General features: G+C 43.6%; 1 protein-coding gene across 1 annotated transcript; it reads left to right on the top strand.

Annotated features, from left to right (window-relative positions):
- Positions 1-13137: 13137 nt before the first annotated feature.
- On the top strand, positions 13138-19555 carry LOC310649569 (apoptosis-associated speck-like protein containing a CARD; the record flags this gene model as incomplete). The annotated part of the gene is made up of 3 exons (XM_083378092.1): positions 13138-13414; positions 15710-15769; positions 16808-19555. The coding sequence occupies 3 exons, from the start codon at positions 13138-13140 to the stop codon at positions 17077-17079; spliced, it is 609 nt and encodes a 202-aa protein (XP_083234218.1). The 3' UTR covers positions 17080-19555.
- Positions 19556-19918: the final 363 nt, after the last annotated feature.

Below are 19918 nucleotides of genomic sequence, written 5' to 3'. Positions count from 1 at the left end.
GAGCAGCTTCAACCCTATTCAAACCTTGGTTTAGGATAATGTATGAAGGAGTTTGTTGTTTGGCTTGTGTTATAAAACTTTTGCGTTCCACGGGGGTTTTCCTTGATTACAAAAACAGAAGTCACCGCCATTTTATTTTTTGTTTAAATTGCATTCTTAATTCAAATACACTGAGATAATGCAAAGAAACCCCTGAAACGGGTATGATGTGGCTCAGCATAACGCAAGCATAGGTAAATCATAATTATATCTTGTATGTTACAACCCAAATGATTTTCAAATCTCTGGATGGAGGGTTGTTGTTTTTTTACTATGCTAAGATTTTCTATAACTTGCTGCTAACGGTAACTGAATTCATGTACATAAAAGCTTGTTGACCCAGCCAATATATTATAGAAACTAGAATGGGAGGCAGAATAGCAGAAACTGGTAGAATTTCTACAATACATTAATAATGTGTTGTTGTATTTTGGGTAAGGGGTCCCATGCAGATATTAATCAGGTGTAAAGTGGACTGCAATTTTTTTTCCTTTTTTAAAACGAGTTCTTAACCAAAATAAGAGAAAAGATTATGGGAGTCCTTTCAATAAATTGAAAGACTTTCAGAAAGAAAACTTTAACATATGCACAATATTCTGTGTTAAGCAAAATTCCCTTTGATATACAAATTATCTTTTCTATGTGAGAACTATGAACGCTGTATGTTAATATATTTTAGAAAAAGGGTATCGTAAGGCATATTTTAAAATATGTGGCAAATTGGATTTAAGGGATGTGATAAAATGATCAGAATGTTTAATCGTGTCTAAATGTAAATTCACGCCCTGACACGAGCCTCCATTGAAACTTGAAACTTTCTGGGTATCTTTAAGCAATTCTTGTTTGTGAGACCAAAGTGATTTCACAGCATTTTTGGTGGGATAAAATATGGGGCAACCGTGCCTGCTTCCCTGATTTTCTTTGAATAACAGGAAGGGAGGGAGGAGGGAAGGAGGGAGGGAAAGAAAGAGAAAAAGAAAAAGAAAAAAAAGAAAAAGAAAAAGAAAAAGAAAAAGAAAAAGAAAAAGAAAAAGAAAAAGAAAAAGAAAAAGAAAAAAGAAAGAAAGAAAGAAAGAAAGAAAGAAAGAAAGAAAGAAAGAAAGAAAGAAAGAAAGAAAGAATCAGAAGAGTTCCTCAAATAAATTCTACGGTTTGAATTTACAATACCATGCCGTGGAAAACACTGCTAGTTCAGCCGTATAGATGCAGACTACATTAAAATGCATCCATCTATTGCTGAGAATGGACAGAAAGAAGAGGCAGGCGTCTCGCTACATTACGCTGGCTGAGGAATTCTGGGAGTTAAACACCACAAGTCATAAAAGAGCCATAAAAGTTTGAAGATCCCTGCCCTAGCATGATATTTCAGGATGCTCATAAGCCCCACCCCCAAAATAAGGCCCAGGTAAGATCGTCAGCAAGATGGACACATCTAATGCCGTATTTGCCCGAATATAAGCCCTAAGTGGAAAATAAGCCCTATTGCATATTTTGGAGTAACAATTAATATAAGACCCGGTCTTATTTTGGGGAAAACACAGTAGAATCATAGGGCTGAAAGGAACATTGGAGGTCTTCTAGTCCAGCCCTAATCCAAGGAAGGGGTCCTTATATCATCCCAGAGAGATGGTTGTCCAGTCTGACTGAGAATTTCCACAGACATTTATGGAGAATGAATCTAAGCCAGGGGTGTCAAACTGCAGGCCTGCAGGCCGGACATGTCATCCAGAAGCCACGCCCACCCCATTGCTGGCAATGGCAAAACTGTCCCAATACGTTGCGCGACGTCACGTGACATCGCGAGTTTGACATGTCTGATCTAAGCCCTCTGCCCTGTATCAGCCCTTCAGGTATTGAAAGACAGCTATCATGCCTCCCCAATCAATCCTTCTCTTCATTAGGCTAAAGATACTTAGTTCCTTTGGCCGTTCATCTTACAATTTAGCCTCAAGATCCCTTATCATCTTTGTCGCTCCTCTCTGCACGCTTTCTATGACTTCAATGTCTTTCCAGTTCTAATTACTCGGGGGGGGGGGGGGTTGCGCAATCCACCGTGACATAGTCACCATTTCAAATTCAGTTCCAAAATCTCTCAAGGAGTCACAGTAATTGCAGTTTGAAGGGTTATCAACTGCTGGAAATGTCAACTCATAAGCCTGGATTGAAATCCACATTGGCCAACCAGGATGGCTGAGACTTGTGGGTATGGTTGTGACTAACAGGTAACAGCTTAAATAAGAATTAGGTAGAGATGTTGGAGGTGTAGGGGTTTTTTTGTTTGTTTTTTTTAATTCCATTTATATCCCTCCCTTCTTCGAAGACTCAGGGCGGCTTACAAGCTTAGCAGTAGCCTTCATTCTATGTATATGCCTGCTTATTAGGGCTTTCACACACACCCCAAGCGGCATTATTACAAAGTCAGCTTAATTGCCCCCAACAATCTGGGTCCTCACTAATGCAGTTTATCACACCATGTTTTTGGAGAAATCATAAGGGTCCGGTTCACACAAAATACTAAATTGTACAAACCGTGGCTGTCTTCATACCAAACCACAGTGAAATAAAGCGTTTTACAATTTGGCATGATGGAGGAGCAGGCATTATCCACTCTGATAGGCTCATTTTCCAGGATCCTACAGTGCCATCTAGTGGCTAATTGATAATGCAAAAATGCATTCTTTTTCTTCTTGTGCCATATCCGTTTGGCAATTCTGTTTTTATCAGCAGCCACGCGAAAAAGTGTGGCTGAGTTTTGTCCAAACCAGTCCCTTAGATTTTGAAGCCATGATATTCTTCTTCTGCCTGGACCTCGTTTGCCTTCAATCTTTCCCTGGAGGATTAAATGGAGTATGCCGTATTTTTCTGGGTGTCACATCACATGTCCGAAATATTCTAACTTTCGTTTTTAAATTGTTTTGATGATTTCCCTTGGCTTTCCCAGGTGGCTTATCACGTCCTCATTTCTGATCTTGTCAACCCAGCTTATACATAACAGCCGCCTGTAAATCCACATTTCAAATGTTTCTAATATCTTATGGTGGCCCTCTGTCAGAGTCCACCTCTTTACTCCATAGAGCAGGATAGAAAAAATATAACATCCGACAAGCCTGATTTTCAATCTTAATGCATTATGCATTAATGCAAATCACGTTTCCTGAGAGCTGAAAGGGACCTTGGAGGTCTTCTAGTCCAGCCCTCTGCTCAAGGCAGGAGCCTTAAAAATATGTTTATTTAACCCACGATTGTAAAGTAACATTGGGTGGTAGACACAATGGACTGTTCCTCATCTCTATTTTATACGGTTTTTTAATTTAAAGATGTAGCCAATCATCAATAAAATGGAATGCATTAGCTTATTGCTTAATAAGTAATAGCTAAGATAGCAATATGTTTCCTTATCTAGAGCTAAAACAGATGCCTCCTTATTTACAGTAAACCATATGTCTTTATCTCTTGGTTAAAACAGATATCCCCTTAAACGAGCATTTATTTTTTTTTATTTACTTGAACACCGGGCCCTATCGAACAAAATGAAATTCAGTATAAAATAAGGTTTTACACTGAGGCAGGAAAAACCAAATGTTAACATTTGTTAACAGCAGTAGCTGAGAGGGATCTTGAAATCCTAGTGGACAATTACTTAAATATGAGCTAGCAGTGTGGAGCAGCAGCCAAAAAAAAAATGAATGCCATCCAAGGTTGCATTAACAGAGGGATAGAATCAAGATCGTGTGAAGTGTTAGTACCACTTTATAAAGCCTTAGTAAGACCGCATTTAGAATACTGCATCCAGTTTTAGTCACCATTTTATAAAAAAGATGTAGAGATAATTAGGGGGCTGGTAGACCTAAACATATGAAGAACAGTTGCAGGAATTGGGCTTATCTGGTCTAGTGAAAAGAAGGACTAGGAGGGTGACATGATACTAGTGTTCCAATATTTGCACAAAGAAGAGGGGGTCAACCTATTCTCCAAAGCACCAGAAAACAAGACAAAAAGCAAGGGATGGAAACTAATCAAGGAGAGAAGCAAACTAGAACTAAGGAAAAAGTTTCCTAACAGTGAGAACAATTAACCAGTGGAATGATTTGCCTCCAGAAGTTGTGGCACTGGAGGCTTTTAAGAAGAGACTAAACAACCACTTCTCTGGAATGGTATAGGCCGCAGGGGTGTCAAACTCAATTTCACTGAGGGCCGCATCAGCATTGCGGTTACCCTCAGGGGGCCGGGTGGGTGTGGTCTGGGTGGGCGTGGCCTACCGGGTAGGCGTGGCTAGAGTGCGTATGGCCTACTGGGTGGGCGTGGCCAGCTCTACATCGTTCGCATCAAGGGTGCCTATGGGGGCCTGGGCAGGAGTGGGACAGATCTGAGGGTCTCTGGCAGGAGGAGGGTCTCTGGGCCAGGGCCAAGGCAGCGGGGGCCGTTCCCTCACTGTTTCCAGGATGGCTTCGTGGGCCGCATGAAACCACTTCACGGGCTGGATCCGGCCCCCCGGGCCTTGTGTTTGACATGTCTGGTATAGGGGTTTCCTGCTTGAGCAGGGGGTTGGACTAGATGACCTCCAAAGTCCCTTCTAACTCTGCTATTCTGAAATAGTATGTTATAGTAAGTTACACGGTTTCTTTTATATAAATTTTGCTATATGAGGTGCTCATTTGTTTATAATGGCTTTATAATTAGTTATTAGGTTTCCCCCCCCCCCAATGGGTTTAGAACTGTCCTTGGTGCTCTGTGAACTTGGCTTTGTTGCTTGCAAATGTTTCATTACCAAATTAGGTAACATCATCGTTGCTGGTGGGTGTGACTTCCTATTTATTTGCAGTAGCTTTCTCTGCCAGTATCGGTTGGGCTGAGGTTTTCTCCTTGGTAACTCCTAGATTAGGGTATTGTTTTCTGCTTAATTAGAAATTTTCTATTTTACACCTCTATTAAATGAGTCACACTAATAAAATTGTTTTTAAAGGCATTCACTGCACCAAGGGACACTTTCTTGCATGATTTATTTTTTCCCCTCCAGGTTTTAAAAATTTTGTAATGAATTGTTCCAAGGACTTTGACGTTGCAAGCTGGTGCTTTTCCCATAAAAGAAATAAGATGCATTAAAGCTACTTTATCCAGTTGGATGTATGAAACTACACCTCTTATATTCCATCCTCTACGGCCAGGCAGGGTGAGAATTTTATTTAGTTCGTAGTCGTTAAGAGAGGCCCAGAGTGCGTTTTTCCGTGGTGGCCTCACGCGTCTGAAGAGGCAACGCGAGGCCAAACGAGGCGCTAACATTAAATTACGCGCGCTCTCAGACAGCCTGAAAAACTCAAGCGTCGCCCAAATGGCACGTCTGAATCCTTAACTCTGCGGGACACACACACACACACACCCCAAAACCTCGAGGATCTGTGTGAGCGGACAGGCAAAGCACGAAGCAAAGTGACGTTCGACCCACGCACTTCGATCGAGTCCTCCCAGTTCCGAAACTTCACGCTTTGCACCTCCGCCCGCGGACACGCAGGACGGACACGGCGCCCTTTTTTCCTGAAATTCAGCCTTTCGGGTTTTCGTTTTGTTTTGTTTTGTTGCAGAAGCAGCGCCATGTCCCTAAGCGTCCGCTCCTACATCAGCAGAGTCCTTCAGGACTTGACGGACGATGAGTTCTGGAGGTTCAAGGTGAACCTCCGCGACTACCAGATCAGGCCGGGCTACGAAAACCTCCTCCGAGGGCAGCTGAGAGAGCGGACGCGCTGACACTGAGTGACCTGCTGATCAGTCACTACAACGAGCGCTACGCCACGGAGGTGGCGGCCACGGTGTTGATGGCCGGCAACTGCATGCCCCAGGCGCAGATGCTTCTCGGCCTTCTAGAAAGGTAACGCGCAGGGGATGGGGCGGTTTCGGCAGGGGAAAGACGACTGGACCGGTGGGGGTGGAGGGGTGGGGGTGTGTGTGTGTGGTTCTTCTCTAACCTAGCAAGCCCCGGATGGGTTGTGTGCCTCAGTTCCCCATCCCGAGCTCCTTGGAGTAGTCCAGGAGGTCCGTAGCAATAGCACTTAGACTTATATACCGCTTCGTAGCGCTTTCCAGCTCTCGCTCTCTCTAGTCTAGCGAGTCTAAGCGGTTTACAGAGTCAGCATAATCTGGGTCCTCGTTTTACTGACCTTGGAAGGATGGAAGTGTAGCGTTACCCACCCACCCCGTCAGAGGCCGCCAAAGCCCAGGCCCTCCCAGCCCCGCTCTCAAGGGGTTAATTAAGTGTCTTTTCCAGCAAGGAGCTCACGCCAAGTGAGGAGGTGACAGATTCTCATCCTCAAGGGCGTCGGGGGGGGGGGGGGAACCCGGCTTTCAGGAACAAAGATGAGCAGCCCCTAGCCCTGACAGTCAATGCGTGGCGTTGTTTAACAGCTCCAGGCAGTCGTAGCAGCAATAGTCAAATGATTTTACAGCGACCCCGTTTGGAAACGAGAGGGGGGGGGAAAAACCCCAGGCTCCAGGCAGCAATGGAAACAAAAAGCGAAAGTAGTCAGCGTTCTGCAGTAACGGGGCAACTCCCTACAATGTCTACAATTTTGCACAAGTAAAAGTTCGGGATGGCCGCTGGTCTCCAAAGCAATAGCGACCACCCTCTCCTTCTCTTCTTTTGTCGGCTCGCAGTCTCAGGTCTCGTTGATGTCCAAAACCCCTCCTCCCCCCCTTTCCTTTATTGTTAAAAAACTGAATTTAGCAACTCCAGCAACTTTCTCTCTGCTCACTCTTTCTCTTGCCTCTGCTCAGGATATCCCCCACCCTGCCACCCCCATGAAAGAAGCAATCAAATTCCACCTTCTCACTCTCTCCTTCCCTCTCCTTCTGAGAAAGGGATGAGCTAAAACCTGGAATCCCCCTTCGGCTTCACCGGGTCTCTCCCCGACAATAGCAACAGCAAACCTCCCCCCCTTTCTTTCCTCCTTTTTCTTTCTTTCTGCCCGATCCAAGCCCCTGCACTCAAAACCGGCAGCTGTCCGAGCTTCCCTCTCCTCGGGCGGGCTCCAGCAAAGCCTTTCAGCCAGACCAGCTACAGAAGGCTGAGTCAACCTTGAGCTGATCAGAATTAGCCTGCAACAGCTCAGTCTGGGCCCCCACCATAGCTGCCACTGGCTTAAGTCAGTTTAGGGGGGGGGGTGTCTTCAAACTTGGCAACTTTAAGACTTGTGGACTTCAACTTCCAGAATTCCTCAGCTGCTGGCTGAGGAATTTTGGGAGTTGAAGTCCATAAGTCTTAAAAGTTGCCAGACCCCTGGTTTACAAGAACACCTCATGTCCCAGTCACCTCCTGTCTTGGCTGCTACAGCATGCTCTGCATGGGGCTGCCCTTGAAAAGCATCCAGAAGCTCTAATTCAGGGTCCCCAACCCCCAGGTTGCAACCCACTACCGGGCCTTGAGAAGTTCAAAACTGGGCCAGGGGAGTGGCGGGCAGCAGCAGGCAAGCACATGCATGTGCACTCCATTTGCACGAGTGACGGACACATGTGCCCACCGCTCATGCAAGTAGAGGTGCACTTGTGGGCTTGCCTGCTGCTCACACAGAACCATGCCTTCTCTCCACCAGGTTGCAAAGCCAGAAAGCTTGGGGAACTCTGCTCTAATTGGTGCAAAATGCAGTGGCCCGCTGTTGCTAAGTGAGTTTTGCCCCATTTTATGACCTCTCCTGCTGCAGTTCTTAAGTGAATCACTGCAGTGTTAAGTTAGTAACATGGTTGTTAAGTGAATCTGGCTCCCCCATTGACTTTGTTTGTCAGAAGATCGCAAAAGATGATCACATGAGCCCGGGACACTGCAATCGTCATGTTGAAGGAAAAGTCTTCATCATGGTTCAGTCCAAGCCAGGAATAAACAACATGGCAACTGCTTTAGAAAGAAGGTTGTAGTTTGCTGAAGAGGAGAGCCAGACAGAAATATGGCTCTGGAAGAAAAAAGAGAGAGAGCACATGTAGAGAGTGGGTTTTTATATCCTCTTGGGCTTTTGTTTGGAGTTGTTCCCTCTTCCTGTTTGAGGCTTTGTATTTCCTGTGTGTTGCACTTTGACCTGAGTCTGAGTGTGAGCCTTTGGTATCTGTGGGTTAATTCTGTTATGTCCTGTCTTAGAGTTTGGGTGGGGTATGTAGATTTTAGGTATCTTTCTCTCCTAAGCTTCTACCTGAAGGGCTATAACCTTCCTGAATGGGTTATCACATCTGCATTTCTACAGAGCTGGTTTCTGCTTGGGAGAGAGAAACTTGGGGCTATTAAGAAAAACTGGGCATGCTTTTTTACCTCTTTAAGATCCTTTGAGGAAATATAATATTCTGCCCTTTTAATATTTCCTTCTCGGGTGGCGGGGGCTGACTTCCCACAGTCATAAATGTGAATCAGTTGCCAAGCATCCGAGATCACATGACATGGGGATGCTGCAACAGTTATAAATGTGAAAAATGGTCAGAAGTCACTTTTTCAAATGTTCACTACCCTGACTGTTGTAAGTCGAGGACTACCTGCGCCGTTTTTCTGATGGAAGTAAAATAATTTTGCTTTTTCCCTTTAGGGCCCAAGAATGAAATATAAATCATCCAGAGTCCTTTGGAGTGGAGTGGCTGTAATAAAGCTATAAAATAAAATATAAAGAAGTTCTAGTCAACATCACTCTTCCATCAATCAGAGTCTTTGCCTTTTACTACATAACTCCGTTTCCGAGACCACCGCCTCAACCATGTTCCATTGTTTGGACTCAAAAGCTGCCTACCAAGATGACATCAAATTCCAAGCCTTTGAAGATCCTCTGCTTCAAGCAACCCAGTCTGGATGGATCCGAAGCCTTCAAATTATAGCATGGCGTGATTTTGAGTTAGTCAAGTTTTGGGTAGTTTGAGTGAGCTTTGTGGCCTTCAAATCCTTAACACAGGAAATACGTTGCAGTTTTCTTCTGTCTCATAATTGAGAGATGAACTGTGTTAAAAAAAGGAAATACTGATTTGTGACTACATGCCATGAAGTTGTTATCCACCCTTAATGATCACATAGATCAGGGGTCTTCAAACTTGGCTCTTTTATGACTTGTGGACTTCAACTCCCAGAATTCCTCAGCCAGGCACGCTGGCTGAGGAATTCTGGGAGTTGAAGTCCACAAGTCATAAAAAGGCCAGGTTTGAAGACCCCTGACATAGATCTTCTCCAGGAGGTTCCTCCATCCAGCTCCTCCAACAAGGCAGCCACCATCATTCTAACTACATCCATCCATCTTGCTGCTTCTTGTCCTCTTTTTCTCCTCTTCTCTGAGCTTGGTTGTTTTCTGGCAGACATTTCGTTATCCAAACTAGACAACATCATTAGTGCTAGTGATGATCATTAGGGCTAGCACTGATGATGTTACCTAATTGGGTAATGGAATGTCTGCAAGAAAACAACTAGAAGTACGGTACCAAGTATAAGTACCTTATTTCAACCCTGAGCTACAAATGCTCTCCTTTATTGATCTTCTTTCCTTCCACCTTTCCCACCATTAAAGCCTTCTCCATAGAGCTGGGTCTTCTCATTGTGTGACCAAAGTAGGATAATTTGACCCTAGTCATTTGACTCAAATCACTTATCATGACCAAACTCAACCGCCTTTGGTTGTGCCAGCACTGTAAGATTTCCACATACGAATCTTCTTGACAAGACTTTTTTTTCTTTAACAAAGTGTTCCTTTCCTACTGTTTCTTTGTATTTCCTGAATATTCCGATTCTCGGGGGACCAAACATGAAAAGAGTCACAGCTACCAAAAGTGATTGTTTTTAAAGCCATTAATTGCAACAAGAGAACAATTGTTTGCATGACTTTTTTTTTGTCTAGGTTTTAAAATTTTGTAATGAATTGCTGCAAATACCTTGAAGTTCCAAGCCGGTGCTTTTAAGTTTCATATAAAGAATTAGGATACATTAAAACTTCTTTATCCAGTCAGGTATCCTACAGGACTACCTGTATGCTAAAGTATTATGCAAGCGGGACCATTGCTGGAACAAGGAAAGGTAATGTATTTTGCTTAAGCCATGGCCAAGGAAATTTGGGCAAAGGTCCAGAGGTAAAAAGTTTCATCAGTAGCAGGTTACAGAAAACTCCTGGAGCTCAAGAGCTTATCAAGTGAAGCTTCCCTTACTTATTATGGGATGTGAGTCATGCATGTTTTCAATAAATCGAACAAGTGATGAAATATCTGGAAATTCTTTATAATGTGGTTTTATGGTACTAAAAACAATTTGTTGAATGTCAACACTCATGCTTCATTTGGACTTGGGTCCCAAGCATCAATTTTACCTCTGCACAGAAATAAAACATTAAACCCCATTTTTCTCTCTCAGCGTGATTATTGACTCAAATTGTACTGGATAAAATGAACACAGTATTGGACTGGGCTAATAAATAAACCGGATTTATTTATTACTGTTTATAGATAAGACTCAATTTGCGTTACTGTCTTTTAGCTCCACGCATCTGAAGATGCAATGCGATGGGTACCCAAAATAAAGCATTAAACCCCAGTTTTCTCTTTCAGCATGACGCTTGGCTTAAATTGTGCCGGATAAAATGAACACAGTGTCGGATTGGGCTGAAGCAAACAAACTGAACTTATCCCAAAGGTGCTTTTTTCCACGAGGCAACTGGACTCAAAACGCTTGGTGCAACATAGGAGAAAAAACCCATCAGGACAAGATGCAGCAGCCCATCTGCATTTAAAAGGCAAAGGCCACTCTTTCGAAGACAGCAAAGTCCACATTTTGGACAGTGAGGACCGCTGGTTTGAAAGAGGGGTCAAAGAGGCCATCTAGATCAAAACTGAACAGTCGTCTCTTAACAGAGGGGGAGGGACACTAAACTGTAGGAATAGCCAACACCCCAGAAGAGAAACTCAGGATCCAATAAGAACTTGACAAACTTGAATAATGGGTCCTATCCAACAAAATGAGTTTCAGTGTGGAGAAGAGCAAAGTTTTACATTTAGGCAGGAAAAATCAAAGGTATAACTACAGATTAGGCGAGACCAGGCTCAAAAGCAGTAACTATGAGAGGGACCTTGGAGTCCTAGTGGACGATTACTTGACTGTGAGCCAGCAGTGTGCAGCCGCCACCAAAAAAAGCTAATACAATCCTGGATTGTATAAACAGAGGCATAAGAATCAAGATCACACAAAGTATTAGTACCACTTTATAAAACCCTGGTGAGACCACACCTGGAATACTGCAACCAGTTTTGGTCACCGTACTACAAAAAAGATGTGGAGATCTTGGAAAAAGTTCAAAGAAGAGCAACTAAAATGATCAAAGGCCTGGAGACTAAAACATAGGAAGAATGCCTGCAGGATTTGGGTTTGGCTAGTAGTCTAAAGCCTAGGGACACGGTGGCTCAGTGGGTTAGGACGCTGAGCTTGTCAATCAGAAGGTCAGCAGTTTGGCGGGTCAAATCCCGAGTGCCGCGTAACAGAGTGAGCGCCTGTTACTCGTCCCAGCTTCTGCCAACCTAGCAGTTCGAAAGCACGTAAAAAATGCAAGTAGAAAAATAGGGACCACTACGGTGGGAAGGTAACAGCGTTCCATGCGCCTTTGGCATCTAGTCATGCCGGCCACATGACCACGGAGACGTCCTCGGACAAGCGCTGGCTCTTCGGCTTTGAAACGGAGATGAGCACCGGCCCCTAGAGTCGGAAACGACTAGCACACATGAGCGGGGGAACCTTTACCTTTTACCTAGTAGTCTAAAGAAAAGAAGAAACAGAGTGACATAATAGCAGTACCTCAGTATTTGAGGGGGTTCCACAAAGAAGAGGGGGGTCAACCTATTCTCCAAAGTACCAGAGGGCAGGAAAGAAAGCAAGAAACAATGGTTGGAAACTGACCAAAGAGAGAAGCAACATGGAATTAAGGAGAAACTTCCTAACAGTGAGGGCAATTAACCAGTGGAAAAGCTTGCCTTCAGAAATCATGGGTGCTCCATCACTGGATGTTTTTAAGAAGAGACTGGATAGCCACCTGTCTGAAATGGTATAGATTCTCCTGCTCAAGCAGAGGGCTAGACTAGAAGACCTCCAAGGTCCCTTTCAGCTCTATATTCTATTCTATTCTATTCTATTCTATTCTATTCTATTCTATTCTATTCTATTCTATTCTATTCTATTCTATTATTCTATTCTATTCTATTCTATTCTTCTAGTTTTAGTTCTATTCTAGCTTCTCGGAGGAGAAGCGAAACGTCTTCAAAAAAAACCCCGAGAAAGTCCAGTTGCCTCGTGGGGAAAAAAAGCACCTTTGGGACAACCGTGATCAGGATGACTGAGAAGCTCCACAAGCCGAATTTATTTGCAGACGGAGCCCATTTGCATTAAAGCTCTGTTATAGCTACACGCACCTGAAGAGGCCGTGCGATGCCAAGCATGTGAAATGGTCTCATGGATCGTTAAGGTGCTTCCAAGTGAAAAGCAGAACGCCGAGATGCAATCATATGAAGCTTTATTCAACGATAGATTAGAGAGAAAGAATTACTTGGCATGGAGGCATCCATGCCTGCATGTGAGAGAGAACAAAAGAACAGAGAGCAAGCTAGCATAGCATAACTGGAACCGAACAAGAACTAGAAGCAGAACAAAGAGCAGCCCCTTGAGCAGAGGTATTTATGGGGAGGGTCTCAGCCTCTCCCTAACCATAAAACTCTCTCGCCAATGGGGCTGGCTGCAGGGGCCGGGGACCCCTGACTCATCAGTGGAAGCAAAGAAGCCTCTTTGCTCCCATCTGATGACCTTTTGGGGGAACTGCCATGGCTGGCACAAAACATCTAACAAAGCAGGCTACCAGTGCTAATTACACTCTCGCGGCCTCTTCTCACTCGCGCGTTGCCCGCACTGCACGTCGGAATCCTTAACAACCCTACCAGACCCTTCCTCCGGAAATCTCCCAAGTGGTCTCTGCAGCAAGAAACCAAGCAAGCCCGGAACGGGAAGCCAGAAGCGAAAAACCGAAAGTAACGTGGATCGAGCGCCCGACCCCTCCTACTTGCCAACTTTTACCCCGCTTTCCCGGTTGCTTTTTCTTGCCAAGTTCCGTTTTCGGGGAAAGAGGCGCGATGGCCAGGAGCGTCCGCAGCTGCCTGGCGGAAGCCCTGGAGAACTTGGAAGACGTCGAGCTGGAGAGGTTCAAGGCGAACCTCCACGAGTACAGGGTCAACCCGGGCTTCCGAAACATCCCCCGGGGGTCGCTGCAGAAGGCGGGCGCGCTCAAACTCAGCGACCTGCTGGTCGGTTACTACTGCGAGGACTACGCCGTGGAGGTGGCGGCCGCGGTGCTGCTGGAGAGCAACTGCAGACCTCAAGCCGAGCGGCTCCTCAGGGACACCGGGAGAGGTAGCCGCAGGGCTTGGGCGCTTTCAAGCGCGGAAAGAAGGAAGACCGGACCGGGGCTGACCCGGGCTTTTCTCTAACCTAGCGTGCCCCAGATGGGTTGGGGGCCGTAGTTCCCAGCCCCGGAGCTCCTTGGGGGAGTTGAGTGCGGCCGGAGAACCGTAAAGCTGTGGGGGGGGGGGGGGAGGTTGAGCTGCTTCAACCTCAGTTGACCAGCCAATGGGAAGGGGGGGGGGGAACAGTTTCCAGAGAGAAATTCTTTGCTAGGATTTTGCTTTCCCTTTCCAAACGTTGGGTAGGAAATAGGTCTAACCCCACCCCCCACCCCGGCTCCCTTTCTCATATTTTATATGTAAAATGTATTTTATAATTTCTATGGGAACCAGAGCCAGTTTTATACATGTTTGCTTACCAGTTATTCAGTGCATGCCACCGCGCACGCACACGCACACACATAAATTTATATATATATATATATATATATATATATATATATATATATATATATATGTATATATATATATATATATATATACACACACACACACACACACACACACACACACACACACACACACACATATATATATATATATATATATATATATATATATATATATATATATATAAATATATATATAAATATATATATATATAAATATATATATAAATTAAAATTAAAATGATCTTTTAGCAGTAAAAACTCTTTTAGTTTTTCTTATTTCATCCCAGTGTTCGCTTAGTTTGTTAATTTTAATATGCCTGGGATTCGCATTTTTAATCTTATCAAGGAATATATATATATATATATATATATATATATATATATATATATATATATATATATATATATATATATATATATATATATATATACATACATATATATATGTGTGTGTGTGTGTGTGTGTGTGTGTGTGCGTTTGTGTGTGTGTAGATCTTTGGTCATTTGGGTCTACATACAAACACCCGCAAAAACCTCAGAAAACAAATATATACACACACACACACACACACACACACACACATACATACATACACACACACACACACACACACACACACACACACACACTTTCTAATATACTTTCATTGTTTGGCTGTGGTGGTATTTTGTGTGTGTCTGTACTTGCACAGCCATAAAACCCAAGCAATGAAAGCATTGCTAACATCTCATATCTTTTACAAAAGATATGAGACATGAAAACACCATATATAATAAATATAAATGCAATAAAGTGTAACCCAAGTAACAGAAAATAACAGCAGTACTAAAAAGTTAGAAATATCAGGGCGCCGCTAACTTATCACTGTATTAGGAGGCCTGGAAGAAAAATGTCTTTTTCCGATACTGGAGAGGGGACAAAGACCGCTTTGGGTGTTCCTTGGCAGGGTGGGGTGGCCCAGTGGTTTGAAAATTGTTAGGCCTGCGATATTTTGATAGGATCAAACTGTTGTATTTGGTTAGGACAGAGGTAAGAGCAGAAATGAAGGTGGATTTTCTTTAGATGCAGTCATCTCAAGCCACGAAGGGTTTTATACTTTGTGTCTGAAAACAAATGAAGAGGGAATGAAGATGAACTGATGCGATGCACTCATTTCATCCAAATCTAGTCTCTGGTTCTGTTGCAGAAATTGTGCTAACTGGAGTTACAAGTCACCTTCAGGGACAGAACCAAGCTTAAATTTATCAGGACATCATTTATCATAGCAAGTTTATCCTTATCCAGGTAGAGCTGTAGCTGATGTCTCCAGGCACCGTGGAGACACCTTAATCAGGTTGACCTGAACAGAGCTCCTGGCCAAGGGTCAGAGGACACAATAAGAGCAGAGGAACGAAGCATATTTTGCTGCTCTCATCAGCACAGTAATAAAGACTCTTGTCTGTTTCTGGTCAATTTCACTCCTTGTTTTCCTCCAGCAGCATTGTAAGCATCACCTTCTGGAGGCCCTCCAAAAACCAGAGAGTACAGCAGAGTCTTCACATAAAGAGAATCTTCCTACATGCAGTCCAGTCTAACGCTGCCAGCACAGCTTCATTCTAGGTGGAGAATAAGAACGCAATCAAAATGTGTGCCAGAGCCTCAGGTACAATCCCAAACTGAAACCCAATAGGGTCCATCAAGATGATTATACTGTATAGGTCCAGCTTCCGTGGGAAGTTCACTTGCTACCGTTTTTCCAGCTTCTCAAGCTGATCTATGCACACGCGGTCTCTCAGAGAATATCAGGAAAAGTTTTGTGCGTTGTCCATTTATTGGTGGTTTTGCACAGTAACCTTTTTTTTTCTCCTTCCAGATGCCCGCAATGCTGCTCAGAAACCTGTGCCTCGGCTCAACACCCACTCAAGACAAGCTGGTGAGTCCCATAACTTCTCCAACAGTAGGCAGGAATCCACTGTTTGGGTGACTGTTTGCTTAGTACAAATGTAAGCAAATTTCAGTTTCACAACAATATCTGATTTCTCTCTAAAACCCCAAAGAACGGTAGGGAGATTATATTAAAACCTTGGTAAAGGCAACGTATTTGCATATATTTATAAAACATGCAAAGAAAGATGGGCACCATTTTCTCTTCAGGACCCAGTTTGGGAAATCGGTCTCTTCCCGTTGTTGAATTAAAAGCCTGATGTGAAAGGTGCTGATTGTGTTGGTCATATTATTTTATAAAGACTCATTTCACCTGTTAGCTTTCACTTCATACCTTGGATTTATTTTTTTCAAAGTTGTTTGTGTAGAACCGTGGTGAACCTATGGCACACGTGCCACTGGTGACACGCAGAGCCCTCTCTGTGGGCACGCGCGAGATCACCCCAGTCCCAGGCCTTCAGCTGGGCTTTATAAAACCTTTTCGCTTTAGGCCTCTGCCGCCATTTGCAAAAAAAAAAAGGTTCAATCAATCATTTCAACTTCTTGGGGGGGAAAAAAAGATCTCGCAAAGTTGGAATTGATTGATTGAACTTTTTAGTCCCATCCAGTCTGCCGTTACCACTGCAGCCACGCCCACCCAATGGGCCACACCCACCCAATGGGCCACGCCCACATGGCACACGACGATACATAAGTGGGTTTTGGGTTGCAGTTTGGGCACCCGGTCTCTAAAAGGTTCGCCATCACTGCTATAAAACGATACAAGCTTGACAATATCGAGTCTACTACAACCAAGATGTTTGTTGTTCCCCAAAGTAGTATTCATAGGACCCCACAATTAAATAAAAAATATTTTTTGTTTGATAAATTAAATGGTTGTAACCTTGCAATTTATACACGCCTTTGTATAATCTCCTCCGGAGACCGAGAAGACAGTTGGCTCCTAATGTAGCACACGTTTGTTTTTTTATCAAATATTCTGTGCCTTGAATTGTGAAAAAAATTTTTTTTTATTTTTTTTAAACAGAGGTTCAGGCTCCAGAAGTGCATTTTATTGAACGCCACCGGGAGGCCCTGATTCAGAGAACAACCACAGTGGAAGAGATTCTGGATCAGCTCTACGGAGTTCTCCTGAGTAATGAGCAATATCAAGGAATCATGATAAAGGGAACAGAACAGGCTAAAATGAGGGCGCTCTTCAACCTGATGCCCGGCTGGGATCGCCATGGCAAAGATTTGCTCTATGAGGTTCTGAAGGAAAAAAGAAGATTTCTGATTGAAGACCTTGAAAGGCAGTGAGGCAACAGAAGTGAAACACCACCTCACGGCATAAAATATCCAGTTACACAAGTCATAGGCATCCCACAGAGGTGTATCTCTCTCTCTCCCTCTCTCTCTCTCTCTCTCTGTATTTTTGCCCCATTTTCTGGCTTTTCTTGCCACATTTCTTAAGTCAATTACTGCACTTGTTAAGCTAGCAACACGGTTGTTAAATGAATCCGGCTTTCCCATTAAGTACAGGCAGTCCTCGACTTACAACCACAATTGAGCCCCAAATTTCTGTCGCTAAGCAAGGCAGTTGTTAAAACGAGTTTTGCCCTGTTTTATGACCTTTTTGCCACAGTTAAGTGAATCACTGCAGTTGTTAATTGAGATTTCCACATTTCTTTCTGAGGAGCATTTTCACTATGTAATAACAGAATCGGAAGGGACCTTGGAAGTCATCTGGTCCAATCCTTTGCTCAAGCCTAGACCATTCCAGATAAATGGCCATCCAGTCTCTTTTTAAAAAAATCTCCAGTGATGGAGCACCCACAGCTTCTGAAGGCAAGTTGTTCCACTGGTTAATTGTTCTCACTGTTAGGAAATTTCTCCTTAGTTCTAGGTCGCTTCTCTCTCTGATTAGTTTCCATCCGTTGTTTCTTGTCCTGCCTCCTGGTGCTTTGGAAAATAGATTGACAACCCCCCCTCTTCACATTCACATTCCTCTTGCCTACACATAATTTTTGATTGCATTCCAAATCAAACTGCTCTTTATCCAAAGAAGCTTAAGCACTTATGTAACAATAACAAGTTTTGTCTAGATGTTATGGACTGTAATTCCCCCCCCCCAATCCCTTGTCACTGGTTATGCTTGCTGGTGTAATGGGAACCCACAGCTGGTGCCCCCCAAGACACCTATCTCTTCCTTCAAATAATTGGTTCTAGCCTCCAACGAGAGACCAGAGGTAGGGAAGCGGTAGAACAGTTGTGTCTCAATCTCGGACTTCAACTCCCAGAGTTCCCCACCCATTAGGCCCGTGGTGGCGATCCTATCGCACGCGTGCCACAGGTGGCACGCAGAGCCCTCTCTGTGGGCACGCGTGTCGTCGCCCCAGTTCTAGGCCTTCAGCTGGGTTTTATAAAACCTTTTCGCTTTAGGCTTCTGCCACTGTGTGCAAAAAAAATATATGATTCAATCAATCAATTTCAACTCGCGGGGGGAAAAAATGATCTTGCAAAGTTGGAATTGGTTGATTGAACTTTTTAGTCCCACCCAGTCTGCCGTTACCATCGCAGCCACGCCCACCCAGTGGGCCACTCCTTCCCAGTGGGCCACGCCTACCCGGCACCCAACAATAAATAAGTGGGTTTTGGGTTGCAGTTTGGGCACTCGGTCTCTAAAAGGTCCGCCATCACTGCATTAGGCAGATGAAGTCCACGCCTCATTGCTGAGGTTGAGAAACACTGCTATAGAGAGCAAGCGAGATGATTTTGATAGAGATATGCAGAAGCTATTCCCTAGTCAAAAGTGGCTGAAGTGTTATGAAGTCCAGAACATCCAGATAACATTCAGAAATATCTCAGAGAGACCGCCTTCTTAATATACTGAACTCTAAGAAGGAGGCGTCTATGGAGATTCTCATGGTCATGGTTGTCCCAAAGGTGCTATTTCCAAAAAAACCAACTGGCCTTTCTTGTTTTTCTTTTTTCTTTGAAAACAATTCACTTCTCATTCAAGACGCTTGAGCTGAAGAAGCTTCTTGGATGAAAAGCGAAACGTTTTCAAAGGGGCAAAAAAAAAAAGAAATGGCCTGCGTAGCAGGGTTGACAAAAACTCATGAAATAGCTAGATTCCAAACGTTCCTTTTACTGAACTGGCAGTCCCAAAGCTAGCCCATTATTTTTTATTTAGAAAATTTATATAGCAATAGCACTCAGCCTTATCCTGTATATCTCTTCATATAGCTGCCTACTTGCTCACAGTGACTCTAGGTGGTTTACAAACAATAGAAATAGTAGTCCTTGTTATTCCTGATATGGTATGAGTATCATGGGTAACCATGATTTATGATTCTATGACCTATCACTTTTTTTTGTCTGATTGAGAGCTTATGCACCAGAGACAAATTCCTTGTGCGTCCAATCACACTTGGCCAATAAAGAATTCTAGTTTAGTCTAGTCTAGTCCAGTCCATTCCATCTCTATTCTATTCTATTCTTTACAAAATATCTAGTATTTTTAAAATCAAGGTAGCCCCAGTACCAATTCCTAAATTTACCAGTTATTATATGTCAGGAGGGATGGGAAAAAAAATCCATCTTGTCTCAAATAGCCAACCTAGAGGAAAACATAACCAAAATGGCTGTGAGTTTCAACGGAGTAGCGGATGGACTTCCTTTCATCCTGATCTCTCTCTGAACAATCCCATTGTTGCCTTTTATCAGACAATCTTGACAAAAATCCCAATTTACGCCTAATTGTATCATGACAAAATAAAGCATCTTCTAATCACGTGCTACCGGTACTTTGTTATTTCAAAAAACAGAACGAGATTAAAACAGGGTTGCAAGCGAAGGAACGTGTACGCATTGTGGAATGTTTTAGTTAATACATGTTCTGTTTTGATTTAGTTTTGAAATACCCGCATAGATAAAGGATGGGATGGAGTAAGTTGGCATATAATCAAAATGTTACTATAGCCAAAGGCCAGCAAGACAAAGAGATAATTAACTGATATGGGAGACAGTCTTCAAGATGCGTCCGTCATCTGCTGCATTCTTGAGGCTAGATAACAAAATTTAGTGACCTGATAAATCTCAAAGGTTTTTTTAGTAGGAAAACTATGTAATAATCATCTGCCTGCTCTGGCGTTAT

The sequence above is a fragment of the Vipera ursinii genome (genome assembly GCF_947247035.1).
Source record: "Vipera ursinii genome assembly, chromosome: Z".
Classification (NCBI taxonomy): domain Eukaryota; kingdom Metazoa; phylum Chordata; class Lepidosauria; order Squamata; family Viperidae; genus Vipera; species Vipera ursinii.
The sequence above is the reverse complement of the archived record's forward strand: the minus strand, read 5'-3'. Positions and strand labels throughout refer to the sequence as shown.